Below are 24,918 nucleotides of genomic sequence, written 5' to 3'. Positions count from 1 at the left end.
TCTTGGAAACAAGGTTATGAGGTAGATCTCATACTTCCTGCCCCTTATCCAAAATTTTCTCAGAAGCCAACCAACCGTATTTGTCTAAGAGAAGCCTGTTGCAGTCTGAGTTACAGATAAAGTACTGGAAATCTTGTTAAAAAAAAAAAAAAAAAGATACACAGGAGCAAAAGTTAGCGATAGGAAGTCTGCCATAGAAAAAAAGATAAAAAGTACTCAGTAACATTTTACTAAAAGTCTTTACAAATACAGTCAACAGGCACAGTAATAAATGTAAAAATAGAAATACGCATTGTATAGGGACAGCTAGCATGATTCAGATGTCTCAGAGTTCCCCTCTCAGAAAAAGTGACATTTTCACTATCAGACGAATAAATGACCCAGACATGTTCTCTGTATCCAGCAGCTTCAACAGTGCTTTGAAATCCTTCAGTCTTTGATGACAAGGCCTACATGTTTAGATAAAGTAGCACGTCCAGAGAGGAATGGTGAAATTCAAAACAAACACAGCCTTTGCACAACTATGCAGTTGCACAGAAGTTGTACAAGGAAGGTCTGTGTGGAAGACTAGGGTCTTTTCAGCACTGTGAAATTTAAGACTATTATACGGGTGGAAAGAAAAAAGATGACATTTCTGTTGGGGGGATTCATATGCACATTATGTAGGAGGAAGAGTCACAGAATTTTAACTGTTGACCTACACAGGGTCAGGTCTGTGGTTCAGGGTCAAGAACAGGGGTACTGTTTCTAGGGGATCTGCCGTATGTGAAAACTGAGCAGCGGCATCTGAGACATGATTCATAGGGTGTGCAGCAAAACAGTGCATGCTGCAGGAATCCGAGATGTTGAAGTGCAACAAACAAATCTGCAAAAAAAAAAAAAAAAGTTCTTGAGTGCTCCTTTCTGACCGTTTACAATTTCTTAAAATCTTTTAACAATGAGGACACCAGAATTTATGGCTGGACTCAATGATCTTAAAGGTCTTTTCCAACCTAAATGATGCTATGATTATATGGCATTAAAGCTACTTTTAGTCCTGACGTTACATTCTTCCACAGCTTGCTGTTTTACAGCATACCCAAAAGGTACTGGATCTTACAGATACAGCATGATATAAGAAGTTTGTGTTGGGTTGTTCATTTACTATGCAGCCTAGCTTCCTTCAGAGCTGCCTTACTCAGCCTTACAAGGTGTGACCTTGTATTTGGCTGTGTCTGAATGGTCCCATTTAGGAGGTGTAAGTCAGAGCACAACCAGGCCTTCCCTGGCTGACCATGGTGCTCTGACCCTGTCTGCCTGAGCTGCTCATCCGTCAGCTCTTGAATCATCAGTGTTTACAGCTCAGAATTTTAAGTGTCATTGTTTGCCTTAAAAACACAGTGATGACTTGGAGGTACTTATGAGCTCACAGACATTTATAAAGCTGGACTAAGACAGAATTAGCTGCCAGTAACCCTCCCAGCTATTGCAGGCTAAGCCATTCCTTCTTTTCCATCAGCACCTTCAGTAGGTGAACCTGTCTGTTTCTGACCACTCTGTCCTCAGCCATATGTATAACTCTTCCAGGCTCCGAGGCATACACAGTTTTTGTTCGCAGAGATTTTACGTTTACTTTCTAATCATTACTACAAATCATAAGTAGCATCAGTCCTACTCTTGATTTCTGCACAATCATCTAGAATCATCTCTATTGATCGATATCTTTTGACCAACGTTGGTCACCCCATATCTGATGCATGCAGAGTGAGCTTTCTTCACAGAATATAACGTTGACTTTCCAGAAAAAATCCCTGAGAACTACCCAAGTATATTATACCTGCACCATGACCCTTACAAGCAACTTCATAATTTAACAAGAAATTAAACTATTTTTTCCATAAAGACACATCAGCTGCTACTGCCATATGCCCATCTTGTAATTCCTTATTGCATCCTGTATCAGCATTTATCATGTGACTGATGTCAGAAAATCAGTCCATTATTATCTGTGTTCTCACTTGTCCGATTCAGAATCATAGAATCACAGAATGCTTTGGGTTGGAAGGGACCTTTAGAGATCAGCTAGTCCAAACCCCCTGCAGTGAGCAGGGACATCTTCAACTAGATCAGGTTGCTCAGAGCCACATCCAACCTGACCCTGAATGTTTCTAGGGATGGGGTCTCCACAACCTCTCTGGGCAACATGTGGCAGTGCTTCACCACCCTCATTGTAAAAAATTTCTTCCTTATATCCAGTCTAAATCTACCCTCCTTTAGTTTAAAACCATTGCCCCTTGTCCTGTCACAACAGGCCTTGCTAAAGAGGTTGCCCCCATCCTTCCTATAGTCCCACTTTAAGTACTGTAAGCTGCAATAAGGTCTCCCCACAGCCTTCTCTTCTCCAGACTGAACAACCCCAACTCTCTCAGCCTGTCCTTGTAAGAGAGGTGCTCCAGCCCTCGGATCATTTTTGTGGCCCTCTGGACCCGCTCCAGCGGGTCCATGTCCTTCTTGTGCTGAGGGCTCCAGAGCTGGATGCAGTAAATTTGATTTGAATACTTCTAGTCAACCTCCATGTCTTGCAGAATTTCTGTGATAATTTAAGATTTATTAAAAAATTAGTATGACTTCATGCTTCCTGAGATCACACATGCAAACTCCTTTAGGACTCTGAAATTCAAGTTCTTCAGGACCTGTGTACTTTAAAATGTTTCTTTCTAGGAAAAGTTGTTCAATATCCTTCTTAATAATGACCAGGAAGGCACTTAGTCATCATCATACGATACAAACACATCACGCATTCTTTCAAGTATAAAACAAATTTATGTATTAAGCACTTCTACTTTTTTTATATCTATATCAATTTTTTAAAATCTAGATATAATAGGCCTATAATAATGCTAAGATTTAGAAAACTTGAGCTGTTCCTAAAACTACCAACCATGCATATTCCTTGATGTTCTCATCCATATTTCTATGCTTTATTACTTGCAATGATTGCTAGGTTTGCAGTTTTTCTACCTCTGCCAGGGCAATGTCCTTCATTATTTACAGGAACTAAGGGAACCTAATCTTTTAACTCCATTAAGAATGGCCTCTCACCATCCCTGAAGACGTTTCTTCTGGACGCAGTCCTTCAAACCTCTGGAAATGGAGAGAAGGAATTGAGATGTGACACTCTTTTGCATTCTAACTCATGACTCTAAGAAGAATAAACTGAGTGGGTTGGGTTTTTTTTTTTCGCATCTGCTTTCCAGCATGGGCAGTTGCCCTCAATACCCAACCTTTCTTCTGCAATCACTGGGGTGGAAATGCTTAAAAAAAAAAAAAGAAGCCCTTGGCAAATATAATAAGAATTGGGATAAAACCTGCCAAGTGGGCACTATTGTTGGGCTGAACATTGTTCGGACTGATACCAAAATAACACAAGGCTGATGAGAAGAAGCTGAATCCAAAATTTTCCTAACACAAAGTTTGTAAACTGAAATCTGATTGAAGTTCCTGTTTTCAATTCACAAAAAAACCTGAAAGAATCAAAACCGCAGTGAACAGTGGTCTATGATTAATCTGATGGCCACAAGAGGGTACAATTTGTAAACGAGCATAACGGTCCCACAGAGGTTTCTCTAAGTGACATCAACCTTATTTGAAGTCACGACAATGCATTTCCAGAACTGCCCAAGAGAAATTCAGGCACAGCCCCTCCCCAGGCGTGTCCACTTGCAGGCCAAATGGAGGCCATGAGCATCTTTCTGTGCACGTGCCGGCCACTCTTCTCACGGGCCACCAAAGCAGAAGGGAGAGAAAGGAGGTAGTGCTTGACTGGAGTTGACTGGAGGCTTCCTAGTGACACGCAATTAATTCTGGGGTGACAGCTCATCACCTGCGGGTTCGGCTCAAACCAGCCCCAGTAGAGCTCACTTTGACAAAAAAGTATCTGTACTTATTTGAAAGTATAAAATAAAAATAAATGGATCTAATTGGGTATATAAATTGCAGTGAACTCCCATGTACATAGCATGTCTAGAACATGCTCCTAAATGCACTCCCTCATGCAGTGGGGGTCCCAAAAGCACTAGTGTTTTTGCATATTTTAGAGAAATCTGTCAAACATATGTTTAGATGTTGGCAGCAGCAGCAAAAGCAGAGACTCGACAGCTTCCATTTGGTATTGCCATGGTTAGACCCTACGCCTGTGGAGATCCAAGAGCCGCTCCTCAGAAGCCGTTTAACTTTTGGATCACTCGGCAACGCGCGACAGGAGGAAAAAAGGAAACCAAACCCTTTGCGAGAGGACCGGTCCAGTTGTGCTCGACAGGGCAAAGACACCCCGAAACAAGGTTCCCGGTGCGACCCAGCGAGGGCGGGGCGGGAGCAGCTCTCCGAGGACCCCTCCGCGGCAGCACCCGGGGCCGCCCGGTTCCCGCTCCCCCCGCGCATACGCGGGGCCGCCTGCGGGCCCCGCCGCGCCGCCACCTCCCGGCCCCAGCCGCCGCCAAGCTCCGAGGCGCCGCGCAGAGCGCGGGAAGAGCCGCCCCTGGGCCCGCGGTAACAGCCCGGCCACAGCCTCACGCCTGTCCCGCCCACACAGTCCGCGAGCGATCGCGGCGCGGCGCGGCTCCACCGCCCGCTACAGGGCTGCTGGCCCTTTAAATGCTGGCGGGCGGCCCGTGCCGCTGCTGGCTGGGAGACCCCGCGCCTCCAGTGAGAGGTGAAACCAAGATGGCGGCCGTGCAGTGACTGAGGCGGAGACGGAGCCGGTGGGAGCCGGGCTGGACGGGCCGCGTCGCCGCTACTCGCCCCTTCCGCAGGGCAGTGCGCCTCTCTGCCGGCCGGGCCGCTGAGCGCCTGGGGCGCAGCCACGTCGTGGGGCGCGCTGAGGAGCCGGGACTGAGCCGCCGCAGCACCGGGAGGAGGAGGAGGAGGAGGAGGAGGAGGAGGAGGAAGAAGAATATGGCGGCGGAGTCGGGCTGGGAGTGAAGCCGCCGCCTGCGACGGGAGCCCATGGGGGAGACGGGGCGCTGAGCCCGCCCGCGTCGTCCCGCCCCGGGGCAGGCAGCGCCCGCAGGCCCCGGCCAGCCCCGGCGGGAAGGAGGGCAGCTTCTCGAAGCCCCGCACTGACGGAGGGCGAGCGAGGGGCTGCGGGCCTGGGCAGCTGCTGCACAATAGAGCCGAGCTCCAGGCCGGGGCGAGCGGCCCCTCTCCCGCTTGCCTCACCCCGGCCTCGCCAGCCTCCCGCCTGCTTCCCTCGCCAGGGCCCCGGCCTCCAGGGTCGCCTGCTCCTGTCACCTCGGGCCGGCTGCCCGCTGCCACCCGTGCCATCTGCTGTCCGCCGTTGCTTCCACTCCGTGGATCCACTTCTTCTCCAGGATCCCTTCTTCACCGTCTCTCCTGCCTGCCCTTCGCCCTGCAAGGAGCCTCTCTCCTCTCTGCGGCTCTCTCCTGCGTAGTCTTACTCGCCTTTTGTGCAGCGCCTGACTGTGCCTGGAGCAGCTCCCCTTTCTTTTCTTGTTCCCCCGCTTCCCCTGCACCCCCCTGTTCTCTGTTACCCTCGATAATGAGGATGCCGTTGGAGCACTGAAGAAGAATAAGAAGAGCTTGCTTGGCCTGCCCGTGTGGGGTTGCTACCTTCTTTCCCGCTCCCCTCTTTTGAGGGGGGCCAAGCCCCTAAACAGCCTCCTGCTCCTCCAGCAATTGCAAGCCAGAGTGGTGGCTGTGGTGTAGCAGGCGGCAGGATGACTGACACCCGGCGGAGGGTGAAGGTTTACACGCTAAATGAGGACCGCCAGTGGGATGATCGAGGCACGGGGCATGTGTCCTCTTGCTACGTGGAGAGGCTGAAGGGCATGTCCCTGCTAGTCAGGGCGGAGAGTGATGGTAAGTTTGTATGTCTGAAGGTAGAGTCTTTCCTCATCCTGCCCAGAAAAGGAACTGGGCTTAGGTTTGTGTCTGTTGCCTTAATGTTTTGCTGCATAACTCAAGTGTGATTCCTAAGAACAAGTAGGTACTAACCATAGTTCATTCGTGGTAGGCCAAGTGCAAGAAATGGAAGATTGCCATCAAGTGCAAGCATAGTAGGTACTTGCTTCTTAGTGAATACACAGTGCTGCATACAAAATACGTTCAGGTCTCGCTGTAGATCTTGTATGGGTTTGGATATCTAGTTATCTATCACTAGATCCCCAGTGTACTCCAGTTTCAAAACATGTGTTCTTAGAAGTTTCTGGAAACGATCCCCTTGTGAAAGTTGTTGTTCAAAACTTAGATCATGTTGTTTTAGTATACATTTTTTTAAAGGTCACTGGATGGCTAACGCCCCTTTTTTTTTCCCTCCCCCACCCCCTTCTTTGGTAGCAAGAATTATGCAAGACATTCTTAAAGTTATCAACAGTTATCAAAGTACAGTTATAATAGTAAAGACAATGCAGCGGATAGAACAACATTTTCAGAGATGCTTTTTTTTATGGAATAGTAGTTCTCAGTTCTTCAGCAGTTCTAGATCTTCCTGTAAATAAATTTAAAACAATGCCTTATCAACTTCCTTCACGTTTTCTGACAACCTGTGACAATAGTGTAGGTTGAGTTGTGCTGTCTACTCCTGTAGCTATGTGTTTGGGCTAGTCTTGATTATTGGTTAAGTGAGTTCCTGACTGCAATGATCAGTGCAGATTTTAAAATGTGTACTTTGCAATATCTAGACTATACCATTTTGCTAGTAAAGTCTGTCAATGAACGACTTATTACTTCATTAGATATATAGCTACTGTATCTAGTGACTTGTAGATTTAGTTGTAGCTTGTGACTGTCAACAGACCCTGTAATTTTCTTTATTTGGCTTTTTCATTTTAGGAACTAGGATCAAAAGCAACTTGAGAATCATTAATTTTTACTGTTTTAGAAAGTTCTGGCACACTGTACCATAATCTCTACAGCAAAGATCATAAATTGATAGGGAGGAATCAAACTTTCATCTAAGCAGATTTTGATAATTGCATTTCTGATAAGCATGAATCTCAGGGTTTTTTTGTAGTTTCTTGATTATACTTTAGAAAGTTGATACTTGATTTTATTTATTTTACACTGAAGAAGATGCATTTATAGTTTGGTCACCTTCATAGTGTAAGAGAAAACATTGACATGGAAATAGTTTAATTTCAACGTGAGGGAAGAAGGTGAAAGGTTATCGCTAAATTTTTAGGGTAACTTTACAGTATATTTTGTTGTAGATATAGTCCGTTCTGTGTACATGGCTGCTGTGCTCGTGTTTAATAACTACCATGTCTTCTATACACTAAAAAATTTCCTGATTTTTTTTCTTTTTAGAAAAGCAAAAGAACTGCAGTTCATAACCTTGTGAAGAAATAGCCCATTGAAACTAAAATCCCGTTATTGACTTTCAGTGGAATATGTATGCTTAAGACTAATTAGAACCTGAATTGGACTGTTGTTGCCAGCTTGTTTGTTGTAAATGAACATCCGTAAGAAGTAAAATACAGATTGGTATAAATGATCCCAAAACAAAATGAAGTCATTACTTCGTGTTGCATAGCTAAGATACGCTAATCAAAGCAGAACTGGCTCAAACTTACTAATTGCACCTAATACACAGAACTAAATAGGATACGCACACTAGACCTCTCTCAAACAGCATACATATACTTCAAGAGTATTGAATAATATACAGAGTTTAAGTTCTTAATTTAGTAGGTAGTATCAGTCCTGTGTAAATGTGCACTCTATTAATAGGCTAGTTTTTCTAACTTGCTTATGTAAACAGCTTATAAAATTTGATTTATATTTTGTTTACTCTTAGTGTCAGTTGTTTGTGGGCTGGTTTTTGAAGGCAAGTGCAGTCATTTTTATTGAAGTAAATGGTTTGAAAAAAGGTAACACCGGACTAGTGTTTTAGGTACTGTGCAATTTGTGTTTCCTGGTGTGCCTTTTTTTAACCTACATGAAGTAGTTGACTGTGATTTCCCCCCGCTCCCCCCAGTCATCAAAAGCATACAAGTGCTAGGAACCTGACCTATACACCATTTGCCTCCATGTTTCCATTGCGTTCTTGTATTGTCTGTCAGCTCCTCCTCTTTCCACAATGGAACTTCTTCCTTCCTCCTCTTCTAAACAAGCTTATCCTAGCGTCTGAGCTGAGATTCATCTTGTGCATGCTGGCGTGTTCTTACTGACTTACTCCAGGAAGCTGACTGAAAACCTCGGGGTCTGCCTGAAGCTGAGGGCTCCGTTTCCTGAGTGGGGGAGGCCGTGGGAGATGTTAGCAGTGGTTCCTGCTGTGTATGGGAAATTCCCACTCCTGTTAAAGGGCCAGTTTGGCTGTGCACAGAGCAGCAGCCAGAATTACCAGCGGTTCATTTTGGCTGACTGTGTGGGCTAGCACATAGTTCAGTCTTTTGACTGTGCAGCTGTGACTTGGTGTAGCTAAATAGCTGCTTGACAAGTGGTTGAGATTTTATGGCAGGGTCAGGCTGTTCAGATAAGGGAGCTACAATCAGTATGCCAAGGCAAGCTATCATCTGGAGCTGGAGCAATAAGAACTAAATAATAGTATAATTTCTTTATCTGTAGGAGTGGTGTGGTTTTTTTTCCTTAGGTTGGTGCCTTTTTAACACCATCTTAAAAGAAAATATTTCAGAGCAGATGAGTGATTTGTGTTGCTATCTGAGATGTCTAATGCTCCCAGGCACAAAACTTTAAGAGTCATTGCAATTAGGAGTAATCTGTTACAGCACAGAAATTCTTGTAAGCTGCTTTCAGATCAGATATAATATGCTTTGAAACAGGGAATTGTTTTTTTTTTTTAATGCTTAAACAACTGTTAACTTTTTTCACTTAAAACCCTGAAAAGCTTCTCTGATTCCTAGGTCTGGTATATTCTACTTGAATTGCAGTAGAGCAATAGCGAACTCTTTTCTTATGAATGATCACCTTCCATGTGAGTTTCTGTGTATAATCAGAAGCCTTTCTTACCTGTTTCTCACATGGTATTTTAGGCTGCTGTGGCCTGCCTCATTCTTAAAATGTCTGTGTACTTCTGGATTTTTACTGCATGGTTTCAGATTGCCTTTTTTTGTTTGTTTGTTCTGAGCCTAGATGGCAGAAGTGCCCTCTGAAATGAACTTTCCTGTTCAACTAACTTGGGTTAATTTGAAGGCTTAAACTTTTAAACTAAAGCTTACTAGTCCCGTAACTAAACTTTTTGTCAAGCCAAAATGAACTCCCCCATTAGAGGCCATATTTGCCAGCTTTCTTTTAGGCACTATCTAATCACTTCTGAATAAAAGTTGTAGTTTGCCAATTCTGAGTTCTGCATATTGTGACTTTTGCCACAGGGTAGGTATCTGCATCCTTGCTGTTTCTTTGGACCAGGTATCAGTATTCCTGTAATACTGGCAGAAGGCTTAGCCAAAATGTGGCTTAAGTTTCTTTACTTTGCTCAAATTCAAGGTATGAATTTTATTTATTTTCAGGAAAGTAACACAGAAAATTTTGTGGTTATTTACTTACCTTAGGATAAAATGAAAAAAATATGGGGGGGTTTGTTTGTTTTCTCCTTGCTGTCCCCTCTCGTTAACGTTTGGGTTTGACCCTTTAGAAATGTTAGACTGAGGAGTAGTCTCTTTGAATGCAGAGCACATTCTTGGACCTTGGTTTGAGATGTTTCCAAAGTTCCTGTGGATTCTGTGATTCAGTAGCAGCAGAACTAATTGCAGAACTTAAACCTCTATATGCATCTTGCAGAAAACTATTGCTGAATTGAAATTTTCGTTTGAAAATAAACGTGTTTATACTGATGAGGAGTAACGAGCGACACTGTACCATTTCTCCTTTTGAGGAAGGATCCACATAACAGTTTGATGGGAGAGGAGCAGTATTCCGTATCAGTAGGTCTCCTCCATATGCATATATGTAAACAGGTCTGCAGATTTGTTGTTTGAGACTACTGGATTGGGATATTTGATGTTGTCTAATATCTTTGAAAATAGCATTGTATATCTGTATGTAATCTCTTTCGAGCACGTCTTTCCCTTTACACATATTCCTTTCACAGCACAGAACGGTGGTGTTGTACTAACAAAAAACCCCAGCTGTGCTATATTGCATTACAGTGGCACAAAACAATTCTGCAAATCAGTGTTTTCTTCTTTATAGGTGGTTTCAGATGTTACTTTCTGCCACCAATGTTTTGCAGTTACCTTCACAATCTATCAAGGCTATAATTTAGAAAATGCCTAGATCTGCATAATTTTGGGGGGTTTATTAAAACCATAGCTTGTATTAAGGCGAGTTTCCAAGTGTTACCTTTGAATAGAGTAGTTGAGTCCATGAAGATGAAGTTTTGTTTATGTATTTTTATGAAGTAGACTGGATAGTCTTAACATATTCTAGGATAGTACCAAGAGTAAAATACGTACATAGAAAGTAATTGCTTATGAGAAATGGAAGAGTAAGCATCTTGAACTGTGTTTAGGAAGAAGTACTGGTATTGCCTGAATGGAGGAGGACTTTATTTGCTATATGTTAAATTTCTGTAACCTTTTTTTAAAGGATGTATTTGTGTTACAGGCAGCTGTTACTGTTGCCTAGTTCCCAGAAGCAAGTAACAGACCTAAGACTGCCTCATACCAGGAAGGGGCCTGATCCTGTAAAACTTACTGTATGAAAATAAACTCACTGAACTAACTAGTTGCATAGTCACTGATCTTGAGTCATTGAACCCTTTTTGGGGAACAAATTGCACAAATGGAGTATCAGGTTCTCCAGAAGGATGGATTTGGAGCAGTTACAGGTTTATACTTTGGTATGTTTCTATCTCCAAATTAATATTTTTCTGGTTATTGTCTGGAACGGTGAGGAGTAAGTTGAATCATGTGGTAATGAGAAGCAAGTCAAGCCTTATAAGGCTTGATTCATCTTTCCTGCAAGTGTCAGGTTTAGTAGAGAAGAAGAAATGCTCTTTTGTGGTAAGTCTAGTAAAGAGGTCATTCTCTAGTGTCTGCTTCCAGCCTGGAAGATGAAATGTCTGTATTCATTTGTCTTCAAGACTTCTTTTTTAATAGTATTTTGTCAAACGTGGTGTTCAAGTTATGTATAATATTCTGCTAATTTCAGGATTTCCATGTCTGTAGTTCTGAGTTCAGCAGTTAAAATATAATGTTGAAATTAAAAATTGTTTTTAATTCTTACAAGATTCTAATTAATATTTGCTGCTATTAAATATTTCTAGACAGTAAAGACTTTCTAGAAGTTAGTCAACCAAGTTAATAGCGCAAAATAATGTTATAAAACTTCATGTAGTTGAAGTTGAGGCTTTGAAACTGAAAGTAAGATTGAAGTTAAATACTGCCTATAACTGATGATGACAACAGAAAAGGGAATTCTGTTTCTAGATGTTCAGTAAGCAAACCCAGAATTCAAGGCTCGAGACTATTGCCTAAGTACCACAGTGTATTGGATTCATTAGTAAAGCTCATCTTAGATGATTTCCTTCTCTGTCCTGCTCTATAGTTTGTGATTTATTTTTTTTTTCGTTAGTTGTGCTGTCATGTTTAACCAAATAAACTGCTGTAACAGAGCTGATGTGAGTTAGAAAACTGCAAAAATTTTTTTTTTTTAAAAAGAAGGGTAGCATATGTGCTTTTGGGGGTAGAAAGCGTTTTCGTTGTGTCTTGTTTTCCCTTGAGGGCTATGTAGTTCAGTTTTGGTTTTGGGTTTTATCTTAATTTGTAGACAGCTCTTACTGCAAGAGCAGTTGAGACAGGGCGATAACTTCTCAAGCCAACTTCATTAGTGAAGGCTGCTTTGTGTAGAACAATAGACATAGAAACTAGGAAGAAGCAGCCATCACAGGTTCATTACTTTATTGATTTTTAAAAAATTAATTAATTGTATCTGATTATCACATACATAGTAAGGTATTGAATATAAAAATCCTTGGTAAAGCTTCTAAATTCATGAAGCAATAGCCTTTCTTACCCCACCTGGAGTGCTGCATGCAGCTCTGGAGTCCTCAGTACAGGAAGGACATGGACCTATTGGAGCGCATCCAGAGGAGGGCCACAAAAGTGATCTGAGGGCTGGAGCACCTCTACTATGAAGAAAGGCTGAGAGAGGGTTGTTCAGCCTGGAGAAGAGAGGGCTCCAGGAAGACCTTATTGCAGCCTTTCAGTACTTAAAAGGAGCTTGTAAGAAAGATGGAGACAAACTTTATAGCAGAGCCTGTTGCGATAGGACAAGAGGGTAGATTCAGACTAGATATAAGGAAGACATTTTTTACGATGAGGGTGGCAAAACACTGGCACAGGTTGCCCAGAGAGGTTGTAGATGCCCCATCCCTGGCAACATTCAAGGTCAGGTTGCTGTGGATTTTGTAATTGGTATACTCCAGATAGAGTCAACAGTGACTAGCTGGTTTTCACTATCATGAGATTTGGAAGTACAATTTGCAAATCAAAGTAATTTGTTCTCTTGTCCTGTCTTCAAATTCTCAGGCTTCCATATTTGAGATCATAGAATCACAGAATGGTAGTGGTTGGAAGGGACCTCTGGAGGTCATCTCGTCCAACCCCCCTGCTTGAGCAGGGACACCTAGAGCAGGGGGCACAGGAACGTGTCCAGGTGGGTTTTGAATGTCTCCAGTGAAGGAGACTCCACAACCTCCCTGAGCAGCCTGTTCCACTGCTCTGTCACCCTCACAGTAAAGAAGTTTTTTCTCAAGTTTTGCTGGAACTTTCTGCATTTCTATTTGTGCATTGGCCCTTGTCCTGTCATTGGGCACTAATGAAAAGAGTCTAGTCCCATTGTCCTGACACCCACCCTTTAGATATTTATAGGTATTGATGAGGTCCCCCCTCAGTCTTCTCTTCTCCAGGCTGAACAAACCCAGGTCGCTCAGCCTTTCCTCATATGGGAGATGCTCCACTCCCCTGATCATCCTTGTAGCTCTCTGCTGGACTTGCTCAAGCAGTTCCCTGTCCTCCTTAAACTGGGAAGCCCAGAACTGGACACGCTACTCCTGATGTTGTCTCACTAGGGCAGAGTAGAGGGGGAGGATAACCCCTTCAATCTGCTGGCCACACTCCCCAGGTACCATTGGCCCAGGGGCAGCTTGCTGTCCACTAGCACTCCCAGGTCCTTCTCAATAGAGGCACTTTCCAGTAGTTCAGCCCCCACCCTGTACTGGTGCATGGGGTTGTTCCTCCCCAGGTGCAGGACCTTGCGTTTGGATTTTGTTGAATTTCATGAGGTTCCCCTCAGCCCAGCTCTCCAGCCTGTCCAGGTCTTGTTGGAAGGCAGTACAGCCTTCTGGTGTATCAGCTACTCCTCTCAACTTGGTAGGAGATGGTTGAAGCATTTTAATTTTTCTTTAGTTTAGATTTTGTGAGGATATTTGGCAAATATTCTACTAATGTAAATATAAGAGTGCCTTAGAACTATAGCTATGAAAACTGAGACGTTGAGACTTTTTTAAGAAAAAGTTTGGAATTTTCTTAAAGAATAAATTTAAGTGGGTAAATGAATGGAGGAGTGCCTCTGTCGAGGGGAGCATGCAGCCTTATGTTTTAATTACAGGACTGATTATGCAAGTTCATTTATCAGTACTTAATATATTTTGAATGAAGCTCTGCAGGTACGTAAATTTAAGACATGGCTGTAAAGAATCACTTATGCACTGGCATTTGTGCAGCTGAGCAGCAAGGTGGATGAGGGAAGTGATTGAACCAAAAATAAAAGCAGTTTTAAGGGTTGTTTTCACCCATATCAACCCTCTGAACCATTTAAATGTGACATGTATTAACACTAATGCTTATGCAGAAGGAAGGGCAAGAAAACCCAGACATGAGAATGGAGTTGCTGTTTTATGTCTTAAATCACTATAAGCTGCTGTGAAACCATTGTTCCTATATTTACCATGTCTGAAGTTTTCTTGGTATGGGCAGTCACAATGGTTGCTGCCTCAAGCATTTGTTCCTAGATATTCTTTCCAGCAAACTAATGTGAGCATTTTAGCTAAACTTTAGGAACAAATACCACATGATCAACAGATTTCGTGTGAAACAACTGTAGGTGATGTATGGAACGCAGCTGTGATGCTTTTCGTGTGCTGATTTTATTGCAGACTTAATAATCTCTAATAAATTTTCCATAGAAAAGTCATTACTCAGAATAAGAGGGAGGTTAAAAATCAGTCCTTAAAACACTCTTGAATGTTCTGTACTATATGAGAATATCTCTGAGGAAAAAATGGAATAAAAAGCTGTAGAATGTGTTTAACAGACTTATTGTTGGGAGGAAGGGTGTTAATACCTACTAGAGGAAAGATTGATCAGAAAATTCATGTTGAGATTGAAATTTTCGTACACATGTAAATAAGTGGAACTTTTCTTTTCCTAGGCTCTCTTCTTTTGGAGTCCAAAATTAATCCGAACACTGCATACCAGAAGCAACAGGTAAATGTACTTTTTTCCTCACATTTCAAGGCAGGTTCTTCAACTTCAGAAATACAGTAATTTTTTTGCTTTTCTTGCAAATTATATATTCTTGTACCAAAAATAGGAGGCAAAGTAGTTCTTGGCATTTTTGTGCATTTCATGATACATGTGTGTTATTTCTCTGCATTTTTTGTGAAGTTACCTATCTTGCACTCTGTTTTCCACCAAAAAATGCTTTGGGAGAGATGGGCAAAGCATAGTTGTGAAAATCACAAAGTAGCTGAGGTTCCGGAGCATTACAGTGTCTTCAACTTAATATCATCTGGCTTTTTTCTTCTTTGTATTTCAGATACTACAACTTTAATGTATTTTATTTAAGAGAGGACTAGAAGGCTTTGAACTTGTTTGCATGTTTACTTTTTGTCTTTTACTTGGAAGATGGATATGAGTTACTACTGCTTCAAAGCTTTCTGTATACATAAAAGCAGCTTCTCACCTCTAGTTTGCGCCTTGCTTCAATTATTTATGCCATACCATGTGAGACCCTAAAGAATGCTGCTGGGATGGGTGAGAAGTGAATTGTAGGTCTTGCACTTTGTTTGCTGTTCTTATCTCATGGATGCTGAGAATTACCCTTAGAGGTTTAGAAATGCTGAACCAGATTGTATTTTGTTGCCTGTCTGGTCAGCTCAGACTTGATAAAATCCTGTCAGGTACAGTTAGTGTATTAAAACACTCTTGTCTTCAGCTTTAATTGTTTATGATAAGCGTAGAGGTACTGTATTTTTGCTGACAGGCAGTCCCAGTGGTTGGGTGGCTGCAGCTGTTTGTAGGATTCTATGCTGAACTGAATGGGTAGAACTGGTCTGGGTTTAAAATACCCTTCCTTTGAAAATCTGGCTTGTATCTGCCCCTTGATGTAATTCATCATGCACTGTATAAACAGTCTGTACTGAACAACTGGCAAGGCCAATGTGGGGTGGAGAATCAATTGCAGGGAGTAAGAAAAGACAAGACCAGCAAAAATGCTAAGCAAGCTAACTCTTAGTTGTAATCCTGACTAGCCTGAGGTCATGGTTCTATGATACAGTAACTTGAGCATTAGGACTCCTAAAATGACATTGAATATTTCACAGCTCTGTGACATAAAGTGCTGATCTAGTGTAAACTTGCTTTGCTCATTGAAATCTGTTCAAAGAGCATTGAGGGGCAAGCTTTATATCAGTAGGCTTTATGCCAGATCAAACATGAAGCCTGCTTTAAGTAGGCATAAAATTATAAGATCAGTGCAAACTACCGCACATGCCTGTCAGTGCAGCAGCATTTCGTATCTGTGCTCATTGCTCTGGGTCAGACATGCATTGTAATCTAGCACTGCACAAATCAATAGGGGTGATAGTGAAAACATGGTTAGAGAAATGAAAATATTAAACATGAACCTGTCCTGTTAGAACAGTACTGTAACATTTTCTGTGCTGGAGAAGGAAAAGTGCTGTTCTTAAAGCTTTCAAATGCTGCACAGACAGAAATTTGTATTTGCAGGTGGATTGTTCATGTTATTTAAGCAAAGCCATATCTAATAGAGATTAAGTGTAGGGCTCCACTCTGAATCTTAGAAATACCCGGTCTTTCGTGGTGTGTGTATTAATCCTACTTTGTAGCACGTTCTCTTTCAGGTGAGGCCTACTTATCCTTTTCCTTAGCAAAAGGCAAGTTCAGAGTTTCAACCTGATTCTATATGAGTTAAGCTTGGAGCTTAGCAGCTGAAAGGAAGAGTTGCTTCTTTCCAGCTCTGCTCATAGAATTCTGAGCTGCCTATATTCACTAAACCACAAGAAAAATCAACTTGGGTGCTTCGAATCCCTCTTCAAAAACTGGCAACTCTCTCTGTCAGCAGAAGTTTCAAGCCACCTCACACAAGATCCATTTGTGGAACTGTGGGATGGAAGAGTGAGTGAACTCTTTCCTTTTTGGCTGCACAATGCCGCTTACTTCACTAGTAGCTTATTTCACCTTGCAGCCTGAGATAGAAGACTTATTGCCTGCAGTTGTAAGTTGCACTCCTAGAATTGCAAGAAAAATCTCTCAGAAACGTAAGACTTAAAACTTCAAAGCAACTTTCCAGTTACTTTGTTACCAGTATTATGGTCTTACCAGCCTTTTATCTCAATTTTGTTGTGAGGGTGAAGCTCCATTCCCTTTTAAAGGGGTACAGAGCAATACATCAGAGCTGTTTTTACTGTGACATACTTAACATGTGGCTTGTGGGCACTTTGGATATCTAATGGAATAAGTGGATGAGTTCTGACTTTTGTCTAGGTTGACGTGAGGCTTGTAAGAAGCAACAATCTTTTATTGGACCAGCTAACATAATTTGTGGAAGGAGAGATGTGTGATAGATAAGCTCTTGGGGAAACTTGTTATGCCAGTTCCTTTGGGTTCTTCAACAAGCCTATCAATAACTTTTTGATACAGTTAAGTTCTGCTGGTGGAAGGTTCTACCTATGCTGCACTATTAGTGCCAACATGAAACAGATTGTCTCAGTAATTGTTAATATCACAAATTATGCAGTGCGTATAAATATGTATACTTTAGTGGTAAGTGTCACAGCTTAGATCATTATTTGTCAAAATAATAGTGTGAAGATGTGAAAAAAATGTTGCCTTGCTGCCTCTGTTCTCTTGGTGCCTAAGACATCATAGAAACAACAACAAAACACACGTGTGCACATATACACATGTGCACACACGCAAAAAAAACAAAAACCACCAAAACAACTCACACAAAACCAACAACAACAACAAATCCCACCAAAAACAAAATCCTCAAAAGCAAAAAACCCCGAAGAAACCAAACCCAACAAAAGCCATACCCTCTGAACCTGAGCTTCAAGTACAATTTTAACAAATTCCCTGCTTTAGATTTCTTGGGGTTTAGGATTGAAAGCAATGGTGCCCTTTTTTGTGGATTAGTGAGGTCTCTGTGTGCATGTAAATGTTGATCTAATTGGTGGTAGGTAACAACTGTCAGCTTTCGAGAGGAAGAATACTTGGCAGATCTTGACCTGCTCGAGGACTCATTATTCGTAACATCAACATGGTCCTGAGATACTTCAGTTTGCACAATCTAGTCCTCAGTCTTCCCAGACTTACCTGCTATCTAGAGGTTTGAAATAATTCCTTAAAGCATGAAGCACATTAGCAAAAAGCTAGTTAAAAGGCTGCTTGTTAGGTAAATTAGATTAGCCTTTCTGTCACAATGAAAGGTTATTTTCTGCTGTGCATTCAAAAAGGAGGATATGTCTGTGGATCTGATTCTGTATCATAGAATTGCTACCAAGGGAAGTTTTTAGATGCTCTGAACTGTGTACTGCCTGGAAAACTCATCCTTACTTATGCCAGAACTAAAAGAAAGGCATCCATATGAGGAAGAGAAGCTAGAAAGAAAACAACTTGAGAAACTAATGTCCTGTGGCTCAGAAAAAGGACTAAAATTTCATGTGTTAAGGTACTATTTATAGACAGAAGATATCTTCTGGAAAAGTCTGTACTGATGCACATTTTACATTTGTCTTCCTGGCTTGTATTCTTTTTTAGGGCTATATGTGAAGTTTTATTGTTATTCTTATTTTTAAATGTTACAGTAAGGGTCCTATAACTGTGATATGGAATGTATTGGATTTAATTATGGGTAAGTAGCGTGCAGCTTAAAAGCAAATTTTGTTTAGTAAGTGGAATTTAATTATACTATGAGTTGCTGGACCACACATGGAATACTTAGTTTTCCTCTTCTCTTGTTGATTGTTTTCTTAATATACTGGTAAAGGTAGAAGATACTTTAATTGTTTTGTCTTGGTAAAGTCAGTTTACACACTTCCATTCGTGCTCTGTTTTTTTTTTTTTTTAAAGGCATTAGAATGATGCAGTTCCAGAATGCTAGTGACAGAGGTGCTGTTCTTAAACAAGTGATCCTTATTCAGAAAATTAATAATTGCACTAGTATTTTAGGACAACACACCTCTTCCTGTGCATCCTTAAAGGAGAAATAAACTCCTAAAATACATAGTGTTTGGGGAGAAAGCTGATATGGTTGTGGACTGGGGTATATGCTTTTCAATATACTTTGGCAGTGCTTTAGCTTATATCCTGAACTTTGTTTTAGATATATCCCTGTACATCCTGTAAGCCAGTGATGAAGTGTGTATTGAATCCCTTTGTAGCTGGAAGCAACTCAAGTCTTCCTTGTTTCAGGCACAGAAAGTCTTGCCTCTGCACTAGAAACTTCAGTGTCTCGTGTCATCTGCTTTTGCAGTCCCTTTTTCAATTCCTCACAACAATACAAAGCTTAAATTCATCCGGAGTACCATCTACTAGCTGTGTGGCTTGAAGGTGGCTATTCTTGAATGATGGAGAACAGACTTACTAATAACAAAGCTAAATTTTGAAAAGATCCAAAAAGGCACTGGCAGAATGCTCACAAAAGATGAACTTTCTACCCTTGCTGTCAGGACAAGCAAGGCAACAGTGAAACTACTTCAATAAAATTTGTTCCTACTGTAGCTAAGATAGTAAGGAAAGGTATGTGTTTTTGTGTGGTGAGGGGAGAAACAAGGGGAGTGACTGCTGTTGGTTTTGGGGTGGGTTGGTTCATCTGTTTTAAGTGATCACATGTTCCTTTATCTTCATGCATGTTTTTGTGTGAAATCTAATATTTTTTTGCTGTTTCTGGGTATGGTCACTAGGCCATTGAGTCAAGATTTTGTTATAGAACTAATAGACTGATTTGATTCCATGTGATTCATGGGAATGCAGCTATGACATGGCTAACTGAAAAGTTATGTATGATAGTTGAGCCTTTCATAGAAGCTAATACAATACATTCTGCCAAAAGACTGAGTGTGCCCTTGACGTGTTATTCCAGTTTTGGGGATAACTTGTCAGCAGATCTAGATATCCATGTTTTGGGTGAACAGATGCGCAAAACCAAATGCAAAATTGAAACTTTATATTACATTACTGGGGCGGTTTTTTTTAAGCTTGAAGATTCTGCTGCAACTTACCACTATAACTTTTTAATATATGTAATATTTATATGTATTTTATAAATATATAGTGTATATATATTTAATGTAAAAACCTGGGTACTGCCAGTAGTATACTTTGTAAGCAGAAAGCTGCTTATGAAACTACTTTTGGCTGTAAATAACTAGCTAGCCAGGTCCTGAAAGGAGGTTTGGCATGTCTAGGGAAGTGTCTAACTGTAAACAACATAAGGACCTAGATAGGGAACACTAGTAATCAGGCAGCGCAACAAGGGGAGAAACAACCCTTCTCTGTTAAACTTCCAGTGCAGGCCAGGAAAGTGTCTTAGGCCTAAATCGTTTGAGGGCTAGAGATTAATTTGCTTTTTATGATGGAAAGCAAGGATTTGTGAAAGACCTGTCTAATTTGGGGGATCACTACTTCCTGAGAGTAGCCTAAATCTCATAGGGATGCCAAGAGGATATTTTGGAGCTACAGAGAAGATTAATGTTCTCCCTGGATGTGAACACCAGCAAGAGGTCAATAAGTTTTCTTCATTTTGTTACATTAGGAAAGAAATCTTAAATCAGTTTTACAGCAGAATCAAATCCTGAGTACTAATTGCTCTGAAGTTCTTCATTATGAAATCCCAGGGCTTGCTTTGGAGACTGTATGAATGCTGTACAACACACCTGCTAATCAGCTGCCCAATGGTTAAATAAAACTGACTTAGTATCTAAGAAAAGTGTGACTTCTGGTGAGTGATATGGCACAAAATTGAGACTGATAGTGTGTATTCAACAACCTTTCTATTAAGGAAAGTAAAAAGTGAGGAGAAATCACATAGTAGATGCAAAGCCTTGTTCATCAAAGTACAATTGCAACCGCTGCTGGCTTAAACTGTTGTGGTAGTAGTTCTGTTTGAAGGTTAGCTTCTTAGGAATGAAGTCTCAAGTAAAGCTGTAGCACACAGTAGTGCTTCCTTGAAAACCTCTAGCTAACCCGAACTTGCTCCATGTGGGCTTGATGCAGCCAATTATGAGACGTGCAGCAGAGAAATGCCCAACTGTATTCTGAAGCAGTTTTGCCTCAGGCCATGTCTTTATATCGATAAGAGTACAAAAAGTTAACCTCCATTGGTAGAGATGGCTGATGTCTCTTTATAGGAATGTTAAATACATAGGTCTTCTAGAAAGAGGCCATGATCAGGGTTTTTACTTAAAATTAAGAATTCCTCATTATATCTTAGCAGTCATAATGAACAGTAATATGAAAGACGACAAATTTATTTAAACAGTCTTAGGGAGACAGCAAATTTTATATGGGCTAAGGTAGTGATGACACAGCTAACTGGCACTGTTGTCAAAATATTTTTTTTGCAAAGCAGCAAATGTTTTTTCAGACTCTGAATAAGATCATGAACTCTACGGAAGTAGTTTCCTGATTATCATCCTATTTTAAAAAAGTCTTGCCAAGAACTATAATGCATCTTGAGAAATGTGAGGAGCTAGAATACTAGGATTCTTGCAGAGCACACAATATAAAAGCCTTCAGTAATAAAACATTTGTCCATGTTTATAACTCAGTTCACACAATGTAGCTGTGATTTAGTATTGTGGTCTTACATTTTAATTGTTTAACAACAACCTAGATAAGAAATTTTACATGTTTTAGTCATCCCATCTAGTTCCATGTCTAGAGGCTAACATCTTGTATGTAATGTGAAAGAAGGACATGTTTTTGACCAAACTGAGCCAGAACTGCTTTTATGAATCATAGAAGATTGAAGATTTTATGCTTACAGAGGGGTAATGCGCGAGACTTGTCTCCTTACCTCTCTAACCAATAGCTACTGTTACTAAGCATATTTATTCACGCTCCTGTGTTCTCTTGGAATGGAGGAGGCAAGCTTAAGAAATTTCGTTTGCTTTTTGGAGTTGCAAGAAGTAATGTTTGGCATTTGGAAGCAACAGGTAGTCTATAGCTGAGAAATCAGAATGGTTAGTGGATTCAAATTACACTGAGATTATTTCATATAAAACACGTAGAAAGATTCCCTTAAATAAAACAAGAAGAAACTAGACTTTTATTAATGCTTTTTTTATCTTTAACTGCCTCTAAAATTTCTTTCAGTCACTTCTCCCTACATGTACAAGTCTTGTACTGCTCTTCTTTTTGATGATTATAAGCTTTGTAGGATTAAGAAAATGGAATTACATTGCTAACTGTCTGCATTTAACAGTGAATTTAAACTTTGAACTGTGTATTAAGCAACAGAATGAGGTGCTTTTCTCGCTTTGTTCCATGCTCTCTTTTTAAAAGCGCTTTGAGGCAAGAAAGGATGTACAAGCAAATACTCTCTTACTAAAGATATGGCGAGTAGCAATTGAAAGATTTCTGTTGAGGTGCTGATACTAATCTATAACATGAAATCTTTGTGTGATAAGACAACAGATATTGTTTGAAATTGTTAATGTTGGCAATTGGAAAATACTTTTCTAATATTAATAAACCAAACTTGAAGATTGTTCTGCTGCTCAAATAATTTCTTTTAGCAGTTTTTTTTGCTGAAGAAACAATTAAAAAATATTGCTATACAATGGCCAAATATACTTCTGTACATCTGTGACTGTAGTTTTCAAAAGCAGTTGTACCTTTGTGTCTTCTCTTTAATTTTTCCTCCCCAGAGGAAGAAGATGGACCTGCCTTGGTCCAGTGCTGGATTTTGTTCATAGTCTTAGGGCTTTTGTTTTTTAAACTTATTGCACTTAATGTAAATAACACTGTCCTTGTTTGTGTTCTTTTAGTCATTTTCCTATTTGTTAGTCATTGTCTTTATGGAGAAGAAAATATATTTTGATCTTTTGGAAATTACTTGCTTTGGAATCAAAACACTTTCACTTAAATGGAAATGTAATTAGATAGGAATGTGGCGAGTTCTGCTAGGGTCTACTTAAGGTTTAGTGTTAGGTTTGGTGTGTTTTTTTTTTTAAATAAGCAAGCGCTACTCAGTGGGAAGTTGATGAGACAATGGCCTTGAAAATTACTGCAGCATAAATACTAATTGCAGAGATTAATGAATCAGATTTTGAACCTGATACACACAATGAATACTGCAGTAAGGTGTCTGCTGTTTTTAAAAGGTGGTTAAAAAAGAAACCAACACTTTTTCTTTTGGACCTTCCCTTTCTAGATTTTTGTAAACTTTTTTTCTTACTCTGTAGGAGTCAGCAGTACTAGGTGCTGTCAATCTGTTATTACCAGAGTATTTGCACCGTGACCTGTCTTGTAGAGAACAAACTATTAATTGTGACTTTCTTCTTCCTTTTGTATTTTGGAGGTGGTCTTCCTAAATCCCTTTCTTCTGTGTACCACCTCTTCCTCAACCCTTTGGAAAAGGAAAAGGTAAACTATTTGCCATTTGCAAGGTAAAGCCATTAGTGCCTCTGAAGCAGTATAGCTGCTCTGGTAATGGCAAATTGATTCGATTGTATTGCTTGACTGAATCCTAATGGAGCTAGCTGGTCGTGCTCTTTAGATTATAGTTTAGTTTAAGAAGTTTTCTAGTGAGTGCATATCAAAATCTAAATATAAGGTTTCTCTTTATCCTCAGTGTTCATTTTAATTTTTGAAATAAATTAAGCATAATTAATCAACTGTCTTAAACTTCATATGTCTGGCAACTTATAGTGCTTTTGCAAATATTTAAATTAATTCCTTTAGGAATAGTCGCTCTAAGCAAAATATATACTTAATGACACAAAAATATTCTATGGTTCTCATTGGAATATAAGTGGAAAAATTCTCATGTCTTGTCTAGTGAGTAAATGCATGTTTTAGCACTTAAATGATGCAGTTTCATGGGGCTATATAAATTTAATATGGCTATATTTCAGCTAGCTGTTACAGGAAGACAAAAGACGTGAAATTTGATTCAATATGTAAATAATGCATTTTATATTTTCATCTCTTTTCATGGTTTTTTAATTCTAACAGTGATTTAGCATACTGTCCGTAAACTACTGCATCAAATAGCTTCTCAGTGTGCGATATTGCTGCTTTCAGCATCAGCTTCCACTTCCATCTATTGTTTTTGCGTGCAGTGTGAAGGCTCTGATAAGCTCTTGAACTATTCTAGTAAGTAGATGAGACCTTAAGTGTCTGGGTAGTAAACATACCTACGCACAGTTTCAACTGACTTCCAGAATTCTAGGGCAGAACATCCTTTCAGAATTGTAGTTTGGGATGAGTATAAATGGTGTGTGTGGTTCAGTGTAATAGGTATGTGTACTCTTAGGCAGTTAATTGTGCGTATTCAAGTTTCTGTTCTTGTTTAAAGTGTGTAGGCATCTTGGGGCTGCCTTTTAAGCAGCTGTTCTGTGCATTAGCACAGTGTTTTCTGGGGCCTATAAAAATGAAAAAGATGGTTGTAACTTTGATACTACAAAAGATGTGCAGTTTTATGTGGTGCAATTGAAACGGATTAAAAAAAAACAACACAAAAAACCCACCACCTCAAAATCTGTTGGTTTTGTTACCATATTTTATCAGAGGATGCACTGAGCTAGAACTACATACTCTAAATCAGCCTTTTTTGAGGTTTATGATATTATAGTCAGGTGAATTAAGAACTAAAACTTTAAGTATCTTTCTGGAACTTCCTTAGTCTGATTTATGCAGAAATGTTTTTAATTCTAAGAATCTCAGAACATATAAAAATCTTACAAGGTATGAGGATTACATTTGTGTTGTAATACTGTTCTGTCATAATTGGTGTCAAGCTGTTTTTATTATTTTAAAATTTTACTCTTTAAACACTACTCAGGTTTGTAAAATCTGAAATGCATTGCCTGAAAATATTCTTCCTCTCTTTAAAGGATACCTTGATTGTGTGGTCTGAAGCTGAAAACTATGATTTGGCACTTAGCTTTCAAGAAAAAGCAGGATGTGATGAAATATGGGAAAAAATATGTCAGGTGAGTTTGATAAATGTAAGATTGAGACAACCGAAATCATCTTTGTTTCTGTTCAAGATTTGTAGACTAAGAGGTGAATCTGAACACAGTAGGTAGAAAGTAAAAACTATTGCTCAGCCACCTCCCCCAAACTGAGTCTGAAAACTTTTTCCTTCCTCCAGAAATTTGATATGAACTTAAACTATGTTGGGGGTGGGGGGGTGGTTTAGAGCATTTTCAGGTCTTTTTGCTTAACATAACACTTTAGCGGTATTATTGCACAAGGAAGTTTAGCTCAAAATGAGTGCTTAAAAAGTTCTGTAAGAATTAATTTCGTAATTAACTTTTTCCAGGTTGGCCAGAAGGGGAAATACTACCTGTCCAAAGTTTTATTGTAGAGACAAAAATGTATGTGAGCTCTTAGTGAATTTTATAATGTATTTCTTGTGAATAAGATAGGGTTAAATCCATATATCTATTTCTACATTTCTCATTCTTCTTTCTCTTATCTCATT

At 40.1% G+C, this 24,918-nt stretch overlaps 2 protein-coding genes across 5 annotated transcripts in view; one reads left to right on the top strand and one right to left on the bottom strand.

Annotated features, from left to right (window-relative positions):
* Positions 1-223: 223 nt before the first annotated feature.
* On the bottom strand, positions 224-5,301 carry LOC142061971 (uncharacterized). 3 transcript variants are annotated; one of them, XM_075103730.1, is made up of 3 exons: positions 4,262-5,301; positions 3,082-3,123; positions 224-865 (listed from the first exon to the last, which is right to left on the bottom strand). In XM_075103730.1, coding segments are annotated over exons 1-3 (1,083 nt in total). In that variant the 3' UTR covers positions 224-864. The 3 variants fall into 3 exon arrangements, 2 of the variants coding, with proteins under 2 accessions (XP_074959831.1, XP_074959830.1); XR_012662328.1 differs by having other exon boundaries at positions 3,082-5,301; XM_075103729.1 differs by having other exon boundaries at positions 224-3,123.
* PPP4R3A (protein phosphatase 4 regulatory subunit 3A) overlaps positions 4,906-24,918 on the top strand; it is a 47,230-nt gene continuing 27,217 nt past the window's right edge. The window contains exons 1-3 of one of the 2 annotated variants that reach the window (XM_075103727.1): positions 4,906-5,856; positions 14,389-14,444; positions 24,326-24,424. In XM_075103727.1, coding sequence (XP_074959828.1) covers positions 5,715-5,856; positions 14,389-14,444; positions 24,326-24,424 — 297 coding nt within the window. In that variant the 5' untranslated portion in view covers positions 4,906-5,714. The remainder of the gene's footprint in view (positions 5,857-14,388; positions 14,445-24,325; positions 24,425-24,918) is intronic. The other variant, XM_075103728.1, reaches the window with a different exon arrangement.

This window comes from Phalacrocorax aristotelis, chromosome 9, assembly GCF_949628215.1.
Source record: "Phalacrocorax aristotelis chromosome 9, bGulAri2.1, whole genome shotgun sequence".
In the NCBI taxonomy this organism is placed as follows: domain Eukaryota; kingdom Metazoa; phylum Chordata; class Aves; order Suliformes; family Phalacrocoracidae; genus Phalacrocorax; species Phalacrocorax aristotelis.
Note: the sequence above shows the minus strand (reverse complement) of the source record. Positions and strands in the feature narration are given on the sequence as shown.